Source organism: Scomber scombrus, chromosome 18, assembly GCF_963691925.1.
Source record: "Scomber scombrus chromosome 18, fScoSco1.1, whole genome shotgun sequence".
Lineage (NCBI taxonomy): Eukaryota > Metazoa > Chordata > Actinopteri > Scombriformes > Scombridae > Scomber > Scomber scombrus.
Window position 1 is genome coordinate 27,209,306 of NC_084987.1, and position 20,785 is coordinate 27,230,090.

The window sequence follows — 20,785 nt, forward strand, 5'->3', positions numbered from 1 at the left end:
GAGAGAGAGAGAGAGAGAGAGAGAGAGAGAGAGAGATTAAAAGGGTCAGTGTTTCACTTAGATCTTAACTGATGGCTCATGGACCTTATCCAGCCTTATCCAGATATCTACATTTTAGAATTCAGCTGACACTCTTAACCAGAGATGACATACTCACATTACATTTAAGTGCAATCACTGGGGGTCGGTAAAGATCAGAGATCAGACTAACTGTTCCCTCACCACATTTCCAATGATAGTCTGAACTCACATTTCATCTAAAGAGAAAAACTCATGTGGGTTGGAATTACTTTTGTCCAACTCATGTCTGTGCTACCTTAATATGTCAAGAAATTTACATTTTATAGCTCTGTGAGTGCATGGTATACAAAAGTTCTCACGCGGTTCAGAAATGCAATGCTAACTGATTTGATGTCCTGCCTTTAATGTGTGGGGACAACAACCAGGACTTTGAGAACATGCAATTATTGATCAATGTATTGTTATCAGAAGACAAGATGTGAAATCATCTCTAGCCATGGAACTTTGAGGAAGCAGTCGCACCATCTCTAGCATGTCTTACAGCTATTTTGCAGGTTCATTAGTAATAGAGGAGGATAGATTAAATGATATAGGGAGATTTGCTATTATGATGGTAAACATTCTCAAAAAACCACGAAAAGAAGAAAAAAGAGGTACAGAAAGAGGGGTAATTAACATCAGTCTGAAGAGCATAGTTTCACTGAACTCTTGTGTAGGTTCAGTCTCAGAAGTGTGCCTTGTTGCACATGTTACTATCACCAAGAGTGATGTCAGGGTGTACACACCTCTACATGACTTCAAACACTAGACAGCAAATAAAGAATTTACAGCTCGTGTTAAGTTACTTTTTACAGTTTACAGAGTATCAGTCCTCTCCCAGGTGACTGATCTACGGTTCATTAAGTGAGTGAATATTCTTGCTGTTAATGACTGTTAAACATTACACACATTGGACAGTTCTATACGTTTTTGATAATATATCTTATTGATCACATTGACTTATAAATTGTTCATATTTTCTGTAGATTTTTTTGCAATCATTTCTGGCACAGCCATTAAAAATGCATTTGTTCAGTTTCCTCAGCAGCCCTCTGGGGTTTGTCATCAAGGCAAATGGTCAGAAACGATCTCATGGTAGTAATACACATCACGCTTTTAACACTACACAGGTATAGTTATAGGTTCCTGCTTGTATGTGTTTTAAAGGAAATTAGCAAGCACATACATTGGCAAAGAAGGCTTTTTGTGTGTATGATAAAGTTATTAATGTCTGGCAGAAGGAATGGGATACAGACGATAGACATTATTATAGGATTCTGGTAGAGAGGATGTGAAGGTTTTAATTCCACATTGTGTTTAATGGGTAAAGTTCATGAAATCTGTGTCAGTGGTGTAAAAATCTCAAAGATGTAAAATACATTAGTATTCACTGTTATACAGAGAGGGGGACACAATGAGCTACAATAGCCTACATTAGACAGAGCAGGAATGCGTATTACTGAGTAGGCTACAGGTCTAGACTTCAGGGGAATCGGAAGGGTGATAGGTTGTATAATGCAGGCAGGATAAGGAAATAGTTTTCTTTCAGAAAGAAGACGGGCATAAGGAATTCATTTATATATCCATCTCATAGACTGTATATAAAATCCATATATATAAGATCCATCTGCTGACCTACACACTCCAGTCCAATAGGTGGCGGTAACGACCCATAAGTTGGTTGCTAACCGTCGATAAATCTAATGTAAGAAGAAAAAGCCTTGTAGACAAGTCAGTGAGGAGCTCAGCTGCTACACTGTGCTATACACCGTTACATTTATGTTCAACCTTTCCCCTAACGATAACAAGATAGAATTCAGAATCAAATAAGATGCCTTTGCCTGTGCAAGTCTTTAATTTTCAGGTAAGTCTTAATTACCACTGTTTTTATCATGTCTGAGCAGCCATGATCACTGATGTATGTTCGGTACCGGTGGAGTAATGCTACACACGTTTACATTAACTTCAATTCAGTCATGGTTAAAGATCACAATTTAAGACCACATAGACAACACTTGTTTATTTGTTGTATAATGCATATGGATCATTTACTTATCAACATATATTAGCATTAAAACGTTGGAGTTCGTTGACATTTGTTGCTAAAGATAACTTACTGACCTCCCTTACAGTGCAACTGAACGACTGACCTATTTATTAATATAATAACTGCTTTGTGCATTGAATTATGCCGAATTAAGAAATGCCCATCTATATGTCATTGCATGTTATAAATGCATTTATGTTTGCTAGTAAAGCAAAACCATTTGAAACTGTTAAATATTTTAAATGGAGTTTTGAACAGAAGGCTAACAAACTGATTTAAGGCCTCGTTGGCTAACAACATTAACTACAGCAGTAATGTTGTTACGGTGCCATAGCAAAACAACTAGTAACACCAGTATCTATCAGTTACAGAGCTACTGGCTTCTTGCGTTTGATTCTTCATCCTAGACAACACGTAACGTAGGCTGAGGAACAATTAGCTTCATTGTAGCCTGTAGCTAACTATAGTTAGCATTGCCAGGCTAACTTCCTGTTATTAGCACTGCGTCACATTAGCTTCATAGCAGCTATCGTTACCCCAGGTGTAGGTAACAGCTTAACTCTTACTAACTAACTCACTTTACTTTGCCGTGTTGAATTAGGCCGTTTTAATGTCTAGGAGCTGATTCTATCTTCCCCAAATGAGCGTTATCTCAACGTCGTAAAAGTGTCTTAATATATACCTTACTGAAAAGACAACATAAACATACGACTTCTGTCAAAACTGTAGCATGGCCATTTTGCCCAAAGCCATACAACTACAGTTTACAACAACAACAAAGCTTAAGAGAAATGTTAATCGTCCACTGTTGAAAGAAGCATTTATATATCCACTGTGCAGGACAAGTTTCCTAACATATGTCCACGTGTTGTATGGTGTCAGTCGGTATATTCACAACAACTGTGATTAGCAATGTAAACCATCTCGGATGTTCTTATAATTGCAATTACATGAATTTATCACCAAATAATCAAAACCAATCCCTGTTAATGTGTTGTTGTTTAGTAGTTCACAGTGTGGACAGCTCCTGGTTCTGAAATGAGCCTGAACAATGAGCTGAACCACACATCATTTTGTGGTTGTAGGTCACTGGTTGACTCAATAATGACTAAATATATGACAGCTTTTCTCCTACATTATCATTTATTTTATTTGTATTTCCCTGTTACTGTGTGCTATTGCATTGTGATGACTGCTAAACTCTGGACTTGATTCATTTACTTCAGGGGTCTGTGGAGCCAATGCAGATTGACGCTGACCCGCAGGAGGACCAGCAGAATGCTCCAGACACCAACTACATAGTGGAGAACCCAACACTGGTATTGACCTGTTAAACCTTTAAACACATACTAACTCAAACCCTTATGGTTGGCACAGTTTAAACTGCTCGCTCAATGACCAAAATTATTTGTGGATGTGTCAGTGTCAGGGATGTAAAGTGCTGCTGGTGAGAGTCAAGAGTCTCCTGAGAGATTACTTTTCATTTACCACTAAATCATTGGTAGAATTATCCTATTTGTCAGCTGAAAATATACTTTGCACCTTTCATTTACCAACACCATCAATCCCAAAGACCCTCGAAGACCTAATTAGATTGAGTAGAACGTTCACTCATGTCTCACCTGTCCCTCCCTGTGTGTAGGACCTGGAGCAGTACGCCACTAGCTACAGCGGATTAATGCGTATCGAAAGACTTCAGTTCATCGCTGAGCACTGCCCTCAGCTTCGAGTGGAAGCCCTGAAGATGGCCCTCACCTTCGTCCAGAGGACTTTCAACGTCGACACTTACGAAGAAATCCACCGCAAACTCACAGAGGCCACACGGTATTACACTGATCTCCTGGCATCACGCCGTCGCTTTTAGAAAGAGTGCAGACCTGTTTTAAAATTGGATCATGATGGAAAACATAACATTGTACACTAACCAAAGAGGCTGGTGGTTTGTTAACTCTCTGTTAACCTGGAATTATTTTTCAGTCCAACCACGTGCTGTGTCTCCTTACACAGTCTGGTTTCTCAGAGAATTACAACCTGGATCTTTATTGTGTGGCACAGCTTAGGACTGAGCAACATGAACAACAGAAATAGAGTTAGTATAATAAAGTAGTAGACCTAATTTATACCAAGATATATCTATTTTTTGCCAGCTTTATGTAAACGATTAAATCTTGAAAGCGGTAGAACTGTAAACTGCTGTTAACATACTAGAAGAGACCACCTGGTGGAGCCACAGAACACTACACCACATAACTACTTTTATACCTTTACAGATACATTTATCATTTAAATAAACCGTTTTTTTCCCCACCTCCAGTGAAGTGCAGGGTGTGCCTGACACGGTACCCGAAGGCGGGGTCGTTCCTCCTCCTCTGGACTCAGCCTGGGCGGAGTCCACCAGGAAAAAAGCTCTGCTCAAGCTGGAGAAGCTCGACACTGATCTCAAGAACTACAAGGGAAACTCCATTAAAGAGAGCATCAGGTGTGATAGCAGAAAGCATGGTTGCTGGAGATTATTTGTGTCACTGTTTTCACTAAAGAAAACATGTAGAGAACTTAATTTTGTGTCTAAAATGTAATGAAATTAGTAGGTGGTAATGAGTTACAGCCATTACCAATCTACAGCCAAGATTCAGGTTAAGTAGATAAAAATGGGGTTCAATATAATAAAATGTAAAGTAGTGCAGTAGAATGTAATAAGACCATGGCAAAATATTATAGTTTATAGCTACCAAAAACATAACCTAACAACTAAGCCAGACAGTGTATGAAGGTTCATGGAATGTATGTTTAGTTTTGCCAGCTGTCATTAGAAAGTACTCAGAGAACCTGGCTGATTAGCAGTCATTCCCTGTGTTTTCCACCTCTCTATCTTCTTCTCACCTTCCTTCATTTCTGCCCTTCCTCCCCAGGAGAGGCCACGATGACTTGGGGGACCATTACCTGGACTGTGGTGACCTCAGTAATGCCCTCAAGTGCTACTCCAGAGCCAGAGACTACTGCACCAGTGCTAAACATGTCATCAACATGTGTCTGAATGTCATCAAGGTAGAGCAGGGTGGAATCATAATGTTCTGCTTGCTGCACTCATGTCACGTGACAGTTTAAACAATATAGAATGTGTAATATTTTAACAACAACTAGTGGTTAGAGTTGGGAATGTTTCTGCTTCACTGGTTTCATGAAACATGTATGTAGTATTAAGTAGGGGTGTGACGATACACTCAACTGACGAGAAGAGACGATACACGATATTGGGTTCACGAGAACGAGGCAAGATAAGATTTTAACTATTTTTAAGAAAACTTCAATGACTGGAAAAATAGTTTCTACAGTTCTACTTTCTAAGTATGAATTATCACTATGAATATATGCAGTATGCAATATGCAAGCTCTGTAAAAGGTGTTCCTTTTACTTTTTGCATAATTGGTCTACCATACAAATTAGGTGTACTAGATTCCCCCACTCCTACTCCCTCAGGCTTTCAGTGTAGAGACCTGAGGGCACACCCCCCCCCCCCCCCCCCCCTACTCCTCTCCCCATCTCCTACTTCTGACTGTCAGATCTTCTCAGCAGGCAGAAGCTGCTAGTTCACAAACTATAACAAGGTTAATTGACCCACACAGTGTCAGTATTAAAAGAAGACATGACGTGCAAATGAGCGATAGAAAACCCATCGTCTTTTTTTTGTTTTGTTTTTGTATTTTGTGTGCGCACCCCATGCCGCCCCCAATAAGATGGCCTTATCACCCATATGTAAATCCAGCTGGATACTATGTCACGTGACAGCATTCACCTCGACGAGAAATATTGTCACGTTTTAATATTGCAAGATCTTATGGCACGAGATCTCGTCTCACCCCTAGTATTAAGCTCCTTAAACCAGAGAGAAAGTGTTTTTAAACAGAACAGTCTCTACAGTTTGTGTCACATGACATGAAAAGCAGCAGGGGTAGAAACCAGTGATAGAGGTTTGTACAATTTGACTTTTCTCTGAAGGACTAAATCCTTTTCTCTGTGCCCACAGGTTAGTGTTTACCTCCAGAACTGGTCCCATGTACTGAGTTACGTCAACAAGGCAGAATCCACGCCAGAGATAGCAGAGGTGAGCACCATCCATCCACCACCCTCTCACTACACTGTCAACTCATACTCCACCTTCTGGACAGTGTTATGGTTGATTTATGGTAGCTCAGAGTGGCTTGTTAGGATGTGTTGTGTGATGTTGGAAATCAACTGTGGGTGTATTTGGAGGGGAGGGAAGCAGGAAAGATGCAATATTGGGGGCTTCTACTGGAAGCAGTCATAGTGATGCAGTTAGCTGTTCACATGAAAAGTCATGAATAAAGAAAGAGAGCTACAGAGAGTTCAAAGTTACAGAAATGGTTGTGCACAGTCCCGTTCCCCCCACCCCCTCACCCCTCTTTATCTGCAGTCAGTAAGGTGCAGGGTATACAGCCACATTTAAATATGCCGCCTATAACTTGAATTTTACACAAAAGTTGATTTTGTGGGATGAATATGGTCACAGTTGACAATGAGGTCATACATTAAATAAGGATGTGTACAGACCCACATTAGCACTGTGCGAAACAACACAGTGAATGAGGGCAGTGTATTAATGCAGTGTGGGGGGGGGCACCAACAGGGAAAAATACTGCAGCAGTCATCCAGCTAAAATGTCGAACCATGGTCAACTGCTGTGTGGTGTTTTGGTGTTTTGATACATTGATGCATTAATCTGTGGTAAAGTATACTGTATGTATTCATGAAAACACAGCCCATTGAACTGCTTTAATACAGGGCTGATTTAGACACAAAACCATATAGAATAGAATAAAACTTGTCTTTGGCTCATCAATAACAGACATACAGTATACAGAAAATTACATAAATATAATAGAATTCATCAAATTACATAAAATTGTTTCTTAAAATACATAAATACATAAATACATAAAATATGTAAGGTATAGAAATACAAGTACATAACCTGTATGCGTATTGATCATTTGGGGGTGTTTCAAATATTAATTGCATTTGGGATGAAGGACTCTGTAGCGCCTCCCAGAGCTCAAAAGCTCAAACTGGTCAGAGAGAGGATGAGAGATGTCAGCGACAATGCTCCTCGTTGGTTGAAAGAGGTTTGAGGTGAACCAACTATTTTACTGGGAGATGAAAGGTTACAACTCTCTCTACATGAGTCTCATACACAACTTCTAATATCTTCGACTGACAGCGAGGCTGCAGAGCCTTCTCAGAAGATAGAGTGGTTGTGAACGTACTTTAAGAATATTTTCTGTATTAACAGAGAAGGTCATCTGAGAGTCCAGAACTGTACCAAGATACTTAAAGTTATTCACAGTTTCAACAGACTGGCCAATGAGTGACACTGGTTTAATGATCACATTGTGTTTTGTAGAGAGCACCAGTTCCTTTTGTTTAATCCGCATTAATGACAAGCTGGCTGCTGTGACACCAGGTTTCCAAAGCTTTTACCTTGGCTAAATATGAAGCTTCACTAACAGTCACTAAGAGTCAGTTTTTTGTAGAAGCCCAACTAAGGCCATGTCGTCTGCATATATAACCAGTTTAAAATCATTAGAGAGAAGCACAGGGGAAAGAACACAGCCTTGTGGGCAGTCTGTGCTCACAGTGAGCACAACTGACATGCTCCCATTGACACACATCCTCTGAGGGGGGCAGGACAGAAAATATCTGATCCAGAGAATTAAACTCTTATTATTAACATTGCTTAACCTTCTAAGAAGAATATATGTCTTTCTTGGTATTAAAAGCGGAGCTAAAATCCACAAATAAGACCCTGACATATCCTTTAGGATGCATCAGGTGTTCTGTGACAGTGTTATGTAGGGTTAGCACTGCATCATCTGCTCCTCTGTCACTCCTATAAGCAAACTGGAGAGGGTCCAGCATGCTGTGCACAGAGGTGGTTAAGTACGTAACTGTGTTTGGAAACAAGGTGGAGTTTGATTTCTATTCTTTTACTTACTGTTTTCTGTTTGTTCTTGTGCAGCAAAGAGGAGAGCGAGATAGCCAAAATCAAGCAGTCCTCACCAAATTAAAGTGTGCTGCAGGTAAGACAATGTTACAATCTCCCTCATCACTCAATCCCTCATTACTGTCATCTGAAAAAAAGTGATTGGTATTATGCATGTGTAGTTTAAAGTGTTGACTTGTTCATTGGTTATTCAGGGCTGGCAGAGTTGGCGTCTCGCAAATACAAACCGGCTGCCAAGTGCTTCCTGCAGGCCTCCTTTGACCACTGTGACTGTCCAGAGGTGAGCTGATATCAGTCAGTCTTTCATTACTGTATGCTTTGCTCAGTGAGTAGATTCATGCCATCATGTTTCCTTCATCGGAACATCCCATAACACAGGAGAGTGCATCAAATGATTACACATAATTATTCCTCACCTCCTGCGAACTCCAGTAACACTAAGTTCAATTGATAGGTGTGTGTGTATTTTCTGATTTAAATGACAATTATATTGTAATCATATTGTAGACATATACAGTATAGAGCCAGCCTGTCTTCAGTCTGTGGCTTTGTGCTCTTCTTTAGAATACCTCTGACTGTCCAGCTGATCAGCAGCATACTGTAAACTAACAACATGCTGCTCTGATTCATTACTGTAATTAATGTTGTAATGATCAGTCTTTTTCTGAGCACAGTGAATAAGCTGTGAACCATCACTGCTCATTTTTCATGTATGTATGTATGTAGGTTTATGTTATCAGACCACTTCCACATGTGAAAATGATTCTGTCACACTTTCACTTTACATGGTCATAATGTCAACATGAGACAATACTGTGATGTGACAAACTTTGATCACATTTAGTTTAATTTAGTTTATTTTGAAGAGTTAAAATTTACACAAAAAAGGCTGAATGGGTTTATTTAAAGCCTCCACCTAAAAAATGTTGAAATCACACAATATTACAGAAAATAAAATGACCACATAAAAGTTAGAACAAACCAATTAATTACAAATGATAAATATATAGATAACAACAATAATAAAAAGAATACAAGTAGAAAAATGAGTGTGTGAGTGTCCAAGTATGTGTCTGTGAGGAGGACATTGGCCCCAGCATCTGTACATGAAAACTATGAGTGAAACAAATAAAACCGTTACAATACAGCAGTTAAATGTTCAAGAACTTTGGGAGGATGAAGATCTGATGATTGACGAGTTGGATATGGATGAACCTGTACATTTTGTGTTTTAGTAAAACTGAAACATTCATTGTTTCCTACAGGATTTTTGTTGTTGTGAGCACACAGAGCTCATGATGCCAGGGCCTGTATTTACACACACCAGAGAGGAATCACTTAAAACTAGCTTAGAGTCATGTGTGTGATAACTTACCAGGAGCCAGAAGGGCTCTGGAAGCTGTAGTTGTAATAAACACTTATTTCTTATAATAGATATAAATAGGTCATATAAATAAATAATAAGAAGTGTTCCATTTGCTCACTACCAGCTGCAGTCAGCAAGTGTGCACGGTTTGCATTTATTGTGAATAATAAGACATTGTGAAATTTCAGCAGCTCCATTAAAGCATATAGGAGATACAGTGACATTAAGATTTATACCAGTATTATCATAACATGTATGATGTAACATGCCCTTACTTTAACTTTGTTTCAAGATCTAGTTTAACTACGTTTTTATTATCAGATCTCTTCCAGCCTTTAGTAGTAGTGAATAAAAACTCAACACACAGGATGGTTCATCTCTATGAAAGCAGGGCTGATATCAACATGAGCCTGAAGGCTTCATAAAGTCATCCATCGTGCTGTACTGACAAAAACCTAATTAGGTGTGTGTGTGTGTGTGTGTGTGTGTGTGTGTGTGTGTGTGTAGCTCCTGTCACCCAGTAATGTAGCAGTGTACGGAGGCTTGTGTGCTTTGGCCACATTCGACAGACAGGAACTCCAACGTAACGTCATCTCCAGCAGGTAGGAGGCAGCAGTACATGTAAACTGATCTTTGTATATTTCATAATAGAAATGTGTCATATGCTAATCTTTTTTCTTTTTTTCTGTCCTCAGCTCCTTTAAGTTATTTCTGGAATTGGAACCTCAGATCCGTGACATCATCTTCAAATTCTATGAGTCAAAGTACGCGTCTTGCCTCAAGCTGCTGGATGAAATGAAGGTGAATACAGAGACTACACACTGTGAAGTGGTGATGAAATAACTGTGCAGAGGTCATGTGAGCAGACACATGGCAGCACATCATGTGACCATTGTGAGTGACTGTGTTGTCTTCTGCAGGATAACCTCCTGTTGGACATGTACTTGGCCCCGCACGTCAAGACACTGTACAGCCAGATCAGGAACAGAGCCCTCATCCAGGTGACTCACACTCTGCACTTTCTGTAGAGGACCCACACAGCTCTAAACCAGTACTGATTTAACTCTGACTCATAATTAGTCTCTACACCAATTCACATTCAGAAATTCCCCATCAGTCATTAATACATTTTGATTGATAGTTTGATTAATCTTTCTGTGGAAAAAACAATCAAAATCACTGTTTTATAGTCCAGGAGAACATTTGATAGAATATGATGAATGTTTTAATGCTGATTTTTGAGTTTTTTTTCCATAAACACAGGTCAAATGTATCAGCTGCACAAAAAACAAAATGATGCATTTTATTTCAAGTTTTGTATATTGTTGGTCACATTAGGAAAAGCACAGTTAAAAGAAATATGAATAGGATGTTTTTACAGCTCTCAAATGTAAAAACAGCTCACATTTGATGGTGAACAGTATGTAAGGGTTAAAACTGTAAAGCTGTAAACCTCATTTCCCCACCAGGAGGAATCCATATGATTGACAGTTTTATATCAGTGTTAGTGTTTTACATGTGAGCATGTGTAGGACAAAGTGTTTAGATGAAAGGAGAGATCACTGCACAGCATACATACATCCTTGTGTTAAGAGAATTACATTAAAAGTTTAGAGAGTGACACCACCACCTCTAGAAGTCTGGATTAGAACAGTTCAGTTCAGACACAGTTAATCACTGCACACACACACACACACACACACACACACACACACACACACACACACACACACACACATGTACACAGACACTCTCACACACACAAACACACACACACACACACACACACACACACAGGCACATACACACAAACACACACACACACTGCAGTTCTTGAAAGGTTTTTAAAAGCATTGAATTCAGATTTTTGTTCGCCCCCCAAAAAAGTTTTAGTAGGTAATTTCTAAAGATCTTCTCCTGCCTGCTGTACACAGTAACATTAGTTATGTTTTTATATCTGGAGATGTTACACACATATAATCTATTGCGACAGTGGATTGTTCTGCAGGAAGCTGTTTAATCCATTTTCCACCCACCACTGTCTGCTACTCGTTCAGGTCCATGTAACCTTTTAATATCACCTGAATCATCAGAAAAGAGAACTACTGGCTCTCCATCATACTTTAATACTTTATGCTTCAGTATTTACAATGTGATTGTGATCATTGGTGCAGTTTTATTCCACTCTGACAGCAGCGTCACTCTGAGACACACTTATAATGGGACAAAGTGTTTGGGTGGAAAATGTGACACATTTGTCCATTAAACAATATTTCATGATAATGAACTAACAACTAATGTCTAATAGTAACATGACGTGTGTGTGTGTGTCTTTGTGTGTGTGTGTGTGTGTGTGTTCAGTATTTCAGCCCCTACGTGTCAGCAGACATGACTAAGATGGCTCAGGCCTTCAACACCACAGTAGCAGCTCTGGAAGATGAGCTCACACAGCTCATACTGGAGGGACTCATCAACGCACGCATCGACTCCCACAGCAAGGTGAAACACACACACACACACACACACACACACACACACACACACACAGAGGAGAAGGTGTAGTTGAAATGACTCATTTGTCATTTGAATCACTACAAACTGCGTCTCTGTACATGTTTGATGATAGATTCTGTATGCGAGGGACGTGGACCAGAGGAGCACCACGTTTGAGAAGTCGCTGCATATGGGCAAAGAGTTCCAGAGACGAGCCAAAGCCATGATCCTCAGAGCTGCTGTACTACGCAACCAGATCCACGTCAAGGTAAAAAAAACAGTCATGACAGCTTCTACTGACCGTTCATCCTAGGAACAGTGTATTGTTCCAAATATTACATCTCTAAAACACAGAGATCAACATCAACTCTGATCCTCATCCTCACTGTGACTGATATAAAATGCACACACCTCTCTTAAACTGTACTGTATAAATACTGCACTCACATTTATTACATGTTTGAGATATTCATTTAAATGTTATCAACAAACAATACCATTATTAGGAAACTTTAATTCCAATGTGGTCAGACATCATGTCATACATGCCAGTTCTTTGCTAGTATAACTTGGCTCATGTTTGATTTGCAGCAGCTTTTCTCAAAAACTATGATACAGTTTGTGATGTTGTATGTGCTCTTATAGCTGTTAAATTATGAGCATATATGTAAAATAAATAAAATAAAATAGACATTCTGTAAAAGTAAGTTAAGCTAACATCTCTTTTAGCATCTCACAATGTTCAGCAACAGATGTTTGCTCAGCTTTCCTTTAAGCAGCTTTTCTGTAAAACTACTAATTATTATGTTGATGGTTAAAACAGATAGATACTGAAACTCACTCCTGTTGTCTCCACCTCCTCAGTCTCCACCCAGAGAGGGCAGCCAGGGCGAACTGACGCCAGCCAACAGCCAGACCAGGATGAGCACCAACATGTGAGTCTGCAGGCCGACTCTGCTGACAGCAGCCGCAGACTGGAGGAGAGGAATCACCCAGTCATTCATCAACACCACATCAACGTCACCAAACCCCCACCCAACCACCCTCTGTTTCTTCTTTGTTTGCTGGAGACAGAAACAACACACAATGTAAAGACTGGAATGATGTGTTATCCCTGTTAGATGTCATGGGGGGGAAAAGCCTTTTGTTAGTGTGATGATGTGGAGAATTGGACAAGAAGAAAATGTGTTCAGCACTTCAGCTGTATAGGTTACTTGTAGGAGATGCACTTTGTTCTGCTTGCATACAATGGAGGCCTCATTAATAGAAACAAGGTTTTAAAATAAAAACACCTTCCAAAACATACCACTGCTGCTTGTTTTTATATGTTATATGCAATATGCAACCAGTAGCTGGATGTTACTGAGTCAACACAAAGGAGGGATCAGCTGATGTGTGTCTGTATATCTGTATGTAAAGGACAGGCTTATATGTTTTCAAGTCAAAACATTACTCGCATGTAAATTTCAAGAGTTACTACTTTGTTACAGTTTCTCCCCTTCGTACTGGCAGTGAAGACATTCTTTTCAGTGGGTCTCCAATAAAGGAAGACGGGATCAACATATAGTTCTGTTTGTGCAAAACGGACTTCTTAAGGTCAGCTAAAGCTGATATGAGACTCCAGCAGTCTGATTTAGTGAAGTCCACTTACAGGCAGGTTTTTAAAACAAAATTCCCATTTTTCCCCTTGCTGAGCTGAGCGGTGTGGTGTGGTGTGGTGTGGTGTAGTGGTGTAGTGGTGTAGTGGTAGGATAGTAAAACAAAGGATTCATTTTTGTTTTATCAAAAGAAAAAGTTCCTCTAAAGACGTGGTCCCCAACCCTGTTACCCAGCAGCTGAAGCTTATCAAAGGGTTTGATAATGACTTCATAATTAGAATGAGATGTGTTAGAGTGGGGAGATACCTATAACATGCAGGGCAGTAGCTCTCCAGCAGCAGGGTTGGAAACCACTGCTCTAATGCATCAGATTAGTTTTAGTGGACGTTGGAATATGTTTTTGCACAGAACGAGGTTTGTGGATTCTGTCTGGTCACTTTCACTGTTCATGTAGGGAGAAGATCTCTTCAGTCAGTATGAGCAGGAGGAACAATAAAAGCAGGTCTTAAAATGTGCACAAGGGCACGAGTTCAGTTTAAAAAAAAAAAGGGAACCTATCCTTTTAAACATGTTGCCTGGAAACAAACATGTCATCTCTTGACTGCACTGCTGTGTCATCAGAAGCTAAACCCAGCTGCTGAGTCATGTAGAAATCACCTACAGGTAACCTGCTGCTCACCTGCTCTACATAAAGTAGCTTGACTGAACAGTAGGTATAAATCTGTTTGTGATTGACAGCTCAACATTTGCCCTCAAACACATTAGACTCTATTGGTGGTTTTCCCTTTTCCCCCCTTTATTACATTTGCCATGAATATATTATAAGATACTGGGGGAGGCTATTATAGTTCATCTGTATGTATGCATCACTCACTTGTTGGTGAAATGACTCGAGCACAAGAGTGTTTATTCATCATCACATTTGCCATTCGTTTTATTTAGTTTTGTCAAATACAGGAATTTCATGTACAGAAGAGGAACTGGGAACTAGAGAATGAAGTAACTGTACAATATTTACACATCAAAACAACAAAATTGCTCTGCAAGAATATCCTCAGAGAGGTCAAATCATGGGAAATATCAATCAACAACAAACAGATAAAAATGACTAACATTAAACACAGACATTTATGCTTTTGAATCATTTCATGTCACACTTCCTTTAAGAAAGTCGTGCTTTATTTTTTTTTCTTCTTTGTCTTAACAGGCATTAAATCCTCTCTCTCATTGTCTTTTGAAGAACAAACAGAAAGAACACAGCTTATTTTAAATACATTACCCCTGAATCTCAACCGCTTTCAAACTGAGGCAGGTAGAACCAAGAGACTATCACATAGTCCCTTTAAACCATATCTCTGTTTCACTCAACTCTACTTTTACCACTGTTGGTATGAGAGAAGCAAAAAATTGCAAATGGGCCATTTTTATGTAAACCCCTTGGAAACATATTTCAAAAAATAATAACAGCCAACAATCCCATCGTATGACGGTCATTTTTAAAAATGTCCTTGTATAAATTATACAAACCATATAGTTATCAATACATTACTTAGACAGCGTGTGTGTGTGTGTGTGTGTGTGCGTGTGAATACTTTGTAGCTCTTCACAAAACTCTTTTGTAGTGCTGACCAAATAATCTCATGGTCCCTGTCTTTGACCTTTGAGGATAAAACCCTTCACATTCACAAAGTTCACTACTCTCCAGCTTTTAATATGTTTTTTTGAAATCAAGAGGTACTTTAAAATGGACTCAATAATAAACAAATACTTAAAAAATGAAACCTCCCACACAAACAAAGCATTGTTTCTCACTGGAACCGTGGCACTATTAGCACCTGTTCCTGTTTTCTGTAGTGGGATTCTTTTTCTTTTTTTTTTCACAACTCAGAAAGCCTCCGTCTATGTAATACTTGAGGAGGATGTGTGAGTCTGGTGGCTGGGGGGAGGGGGGGGGGGGGCTGTGGTCCTCCTTCAAGCCTTGGTACTGAGGCTAAGCAGCTCCATAAAGGAGTTAAAGAGGCTCTCCAGCCAGCCTTGGTTGGCCATGCACTGCTGCACCACCTCCTCCTGGCCAGGGTCCTCTGCCGCCTGCTCGATACTGTCCGTCTGGTTACAAAACAACAAGTTACATACAGAACAATGTTCACAGTGCATCTTTACAGACCACTAAACCAGGAGAGCAGAGGATACAACCTGTAACTACTGCCTTATAACTGCAGGGGCATATTTCTGTTAAATTTTCATGTCTTAGGTAAAATAGGACATGATATTGTGTGATTCTCCAACAATGAAAAAATACACTCTCTCTGCTCTCTGAAACATGAATCAAGGTTTAATCACATTTATTGATCAGTCAGATCAACTATTGATGCTTTCTAAACACATCTGTGGTTCAAAATATGGTATAGACACTTTTTATGAGTCAATTTTGACCTGGCTAAGAACATAGTGTAGAACATAAACAGTATGTACGGGTTAAGGGTTAAGATTGAAGCGTAGTTGTATGGTTGTAAGGTTAGAGGGAATAGTGACAAAGATACATTTTCTGTTACCTTATTGTCTCTTATATAAGACAGTTTGAAAACATGGGGGTGGATTTATACATTTGAGGACTAGTAATGTACATGTTCACAACACCAGTGTAACCCCAGCTCCTGCAGACATTGTTGCATTATGGCTTGCTTGTTAGTGTCTGCCCATTTTAACCTGCAGGAGTTTCTGAAGGATAGTCTAACGCATGTTTATGCCACTGAGGAAAAACATTGATGACAACTGGAAACCAAGAGGCTGACAGAAGAGTGTGTGACTGATAAGAGGAAAGACTTCAAGGATGAGGACTTTCCTCTCCTCTCCTTGGATTAATAGTGTCTGAGGGGAAACCTTCCCAACAGTACGAGTATGAAGGAGTCATCTCTGATCATCTCTAATTTCTAGAACGGCAGCTTTTAAGTAACACAGTAAACTTTGAAAAGACAAGTAAGAGACACACCTCAACATCCCCCCAATTCCAGCACATATAGAGGTCAGTCTACTTGCTTGGGTCAGGTGATGTGGTACTGTAGGTCATTTACTGGATGCCTGGCCTTGTCATTGTGAGTATTCAGCTATCTAGCAGAGCATCAACTCCCAACCAGGTAACTTAAAGCATCAAGAAGTGTGTCCATGGCGTATTGTTCTAAAAAGCTTAATAGATTTTAACATTAAAGCAGACATCCTTACCTCCTTCTTGCAATGCAGGAAGGTGTGATACTTGTAGTGGTGAAGGGAATGATACAGACTGTAGATCCGGCAAGTTTCAATAGAGAGCTTCAGATCCTGCAAAGGGTTGACAGAGAAAAGATTTAGGACATTTTTACAATATTTTCTAGCAGGAGGTAAGGAATGGTCTGCCTCTAAAGACCAGTACAGCAAGCTACGGTGGGCCTTTTTTTTTTGCAGGTGTTTCACACTCTTTCTTGACTATCCGATAGCTCTGGATGAATATTAGGCTAATGTTAGTGTATCTGAATCCTTATGTTCCTGCAAAGTGCACAAATTGTTGGCCCATTATCATTCTGTAGAAGGTGTTGAATGCTTTGAAGTAAGCGCTGACATCCTATGATTTGAAGACTATATGTTCTGACAGTCTAGCCGTGTAAGGGAGTCCTGCTGGGATACCTCTGGTTGTCCCCATTGATTCATCAATGTTGTCCTGGTCTTAAACCTGCAATAACTGGTTTTGGCCACTTGAGGGCAGTGGAAACAGGTTGTGAACACAACATTGACATATCACCAAGCTAATATGGTGACACATAATTTGTTAGTAGTTCAGTTCAGTCAGCCCACAAACTTTACAGGACACCTTTCAGTTGGGGTGTAGTTCTCTTCATCCAGTCTTTACACCTGCTGCCCTGAGGAGCCCTTTAGACCTGCCCTCCGTCTCTCTAACCTCCTCCTCACAAGAAGTTGGGTCCTTCACTGATCTTTTATGTTGTAAATGCTTAATAGAGTCCAAACTGAGATATTTGCCTGTGGTCTTTATGTTCCCGTCAGCCTTTTTATTTAGCCTTTCATTTATAATCCTCTTCTAGATCTTTAGTTAACACCCCTCTGCCTTCCCTCCAACATATGGTCACTTGTTATCACATGTGCTAATGAGGACCATGAGATGTGACTGAAAATTCAGAAAGCTTCTAAGAGGAGCTTGTATACTAAAACATTGTACACTGTTCCCAAAGGTCAAGAATAATTCCATGCTCAGAACAAATAAATGATTGGTTACACATTTTCTCCCACTTCTTGGCTGTCTTGAAGCTCACTGGACATGAATGACTCAACGTTCTTTGATACATTATTCCATCAAACTGACTACTCAAGTGCTGTTTTTCTGGCTCTTCCTGCACCTCATTGACCACTGATGTTGTGTGTGTGGTACCTCAGTTGGAAGGACACGTCTGAGACCTACGTGCAGTAACCCAACATGTACAGCGCTGACCTATTTCTGACCAATAAGCTGTGACCGAGTCTTTAAGGTGCCTGGCCATCTCTTCAAGCATAATACCATGACTTCTGAGGACTCTTCTCTTCTAATGACAACTCTTCCCTTGACAGTGGAGGTTATGTTGAGCTGGTGAGAAAATAAATTCCCTAGTATCTCAATCAACATAGACACTGGTACCGTGCATTGAATGTTTATAGGACTCCCTTCAACTGGTGCTTTGACTAATGGTTGCAGGGCTTTGCATAGGGTGAGGGACATGTAGTAGACAATGATAGAAAGTAACTAAGTACATTTACTCAAGTACTGTAAATTTGAGGTACTTTACTTGAGTATTTTCCATTTTATGCTACTTTTTTCTACTTCACTACACTTCAGAGGGAAATATTGTACTTTCTACTCCACTACATTTATTTACTACTGGTTAGTTTTCACTTTAAGACTTAACATTAAATTATATATTTTAATATTCTGTTATTTGAATGGTATGCTCTTTTTTTTACATGTGTTATGCACTTTGAGCTGCATTTGTGTGTGAAACTTGCTATATAAATTAAATGTATAATGATTATTCAAACATATGATACACTTACATCATATAAGTAGTACAGTCTCCACCTGCTCGATGTGAAAAGTGCCTTGAGATAACATTTGTTGAAATTTGTTGTAATATAAATAAATAAATAAATAAAACTTGAATAAAAATAATATGAATTCAATTAATAAAACACTGAATCAGATTATATTATATGATGCAATACTATTACAATCAATCTACCCAAAGTATCTAAAATTGGCTCCACATTGATGAACTACAACATACAAATGCTCTAACATGTATTTGTTGGTGTTAATGTACTATAATAATAATTATAATAATAATATACACTAACTGAAGCCAGTCTGCATGATGAGTACTTTTACGTGTACATTTGCATTTTTACTTGTAATTGGAGTATTTTTAGATTACTGAATACTTCTTCCACCACTTGATACTTCAGTCTTAGTTTGTACAGTATGATAATTGATGATTGCATTCATGTTCTGTATTGGTTTTTTTGTGTGGCAGTTGCTCTCGGTCAAGTCAAGCCTTTGGATGGATGGCATTCATCCATCTTTTGTCAACCACAAAAGCAGTTACCTACAACACAAGTAAGTGTGATGATATAGTTGTGTCATTTCTTACCTGTTGCTTAGGAATACTCCTCTTAACCCGGTTCAGAGTTTTGCGGTTGTAACCTTCCCCACCAAGGTGTATTTTGACAGCTCCAGTTTCTAGTTGGTCTGCTGTCATTTTGGGGAATATGTGTAAAACCTCCTACAGACAGGACAACACAATGCGATCAAAGACGTGAGATACAGCTCAGGTTCAACTTGCTACAAAGAAACTCCTTTTAATTTAATTTAACTGCAGACTTTATCTGGTGTTCGTCAGTTGTAAAAGACACTGATTAGAAAAGTTCTTCTTAAACAAACTAGAAGAATGTGAAGGTTTACCTGGTGCTGAGCACTCATGTTCATCCTCCTCAACAACCTCTTCTTCTGATCACTGATCAGACTATCAATCTTCCTCATGGGTGGGAGGTACAACTCATCTGAGGAATTAAAGTAGCACAACAATCCTTTTCATTTCAATCTTACATTCTAACCACTCTCACTGCTTATTATTGTGAGGAGGTGGTTTTCAGTGGTGATTTTGCCTGGTAAAAAGTGTTCATCACATTAAAGGACAAGGTTTTTCTTACTGTCACTTGATATGACTAACTCACACCGATGAAGACTCATATAAGCTTCACATCTACTTTGAAATGACTGTGTGGACACACTGTGGATTTAGTCCTCCATCACTTCCATTGAAAGCACATTTGAAGGAGATCTTTTAATAGTCAGTATGAACAGGAGGAATGATTACAGAGAGGAAAACCTCTTTACTGTTCATATAAACACATGACTGCTGGTTTAAGATACACTTGAAAAACTATCCTTTAATAATACCAAAAGTGCAATAAATGCATGTTGCCTGCACTCTTCATGTAACCAGTTCACTCACTCACACTCCATCTTACCCTCACTCAAGATACTTGAAGTACTTCACATGAGGCAACAGCTCATTCCCTTCACAAAGGGGGGGGATCCACTACTGTACAGCATGTGACATACTGTAGAAACTCCTCGGCCAGTCACTGTACATTACAAGCAACCTACAGTCATTCTCATTCTGATTGAAGAACTCAAACTTTAGGAGTATACGTCACAATGAATGGAAAAATGAGTGATTGTGATGCAAAGAAAATACAGTCAAGAATCCAAAACTCGACTCTACTCTCTAATTATGAGCTTTGCAAAAAACACCACAAAAAGGTCATTCAGTCTCTGGACAAGTTACTCCTCTCAACTCATTTACACATTCACTGAAGCCTTTCCATTGTGTCCTTTCATCTGAGTTTCTCACCGTCGGTGTCTTCCAGTGCTTGGATCATATCAGGGTCGAGTGCTGTGCTGACCAACATCTCCACGTAGCTCCTGAACATCTCCCTCATGGCTCGGCTGTTAACTCCACCACGCACAGGCCCTGTGACATTCATTCATATATTATTCATGAAAATGTGTGTACCATACACACACACACACACGAGCACGCGCACACTCACAGATACACAGACACACATACACACACACACACACACACACATGAGCACGCGCACACTCACAGATACACACACA

General features: G+C 39.5%; 2 protein-coding genes across 2 annotated transcripts in view; one reads left to right on the forward strand and one right to left on the reverse strand.

The window, feature by feature from the left end:
• The first annotated feature begins 1,796 nt into the window (after positions 1–1,796).
• gps1 (G protein pathway suppressor 1) lies at positions 1,797–13,289 on the forward strand. The gene is made up of 14 exons (XM_062438269.1): positions 1,797–1,924; positions 3,334–3,426; positions 3,750–3,931; positions 4,422–4,586; positions 5,017–5,152; positions 6,133–6,210; positions 8,143–8,203; positions 8,322–8,407; positions 10,001–10,095; positions 10,189–10,294; positions 10,414–10,494; positions 11,855–11,992; positions 12,120–12,254; positions 12,851–13,289. Exons 1-14 carry the CDS (start codon positions 1,892–1,894, stop codon positions 12,923–12,925), a joined length of 1,464 nt encoding a protein of 487 aa, XP_062294253.1. The 5' UTR covers positions 1,797–1,891; the 3' UTR covers positions 12,926–13,289.
• A 2,266-nt stretch (positions 13,290–15,555) lies between these two features.
• The window catches only part of prr12b (proline rich 12b), a 32,993-nt gene continuing 27,763 nt past the window's right edge, over positions 15,556–20,785 (reverse strand). The window contains exons 13-17 of the mRNA XM_062439205.1: positions 20,514–20,633; positions 19,559–19,656; positions 19,248–19,379; positions 16,804–16,899; positions 15,556–15,690 (exon numbers count right to left, since the gene is read on the reverse strand). Coding sequence (XP_062295189.1) covers positions 15,556–15,690; positions 16,804–16,899; positions 19,248–19,379; positions 19,559–19,656; positions 20,514–20,633 — 581 coding nt within the window. The remainder of the gene's footprint in view (positions 15,691–16,803; positions 16,900–19,247; positions 19,380–19,558; positions 19,657–20,513; positions 20,634–20,785) is intronic.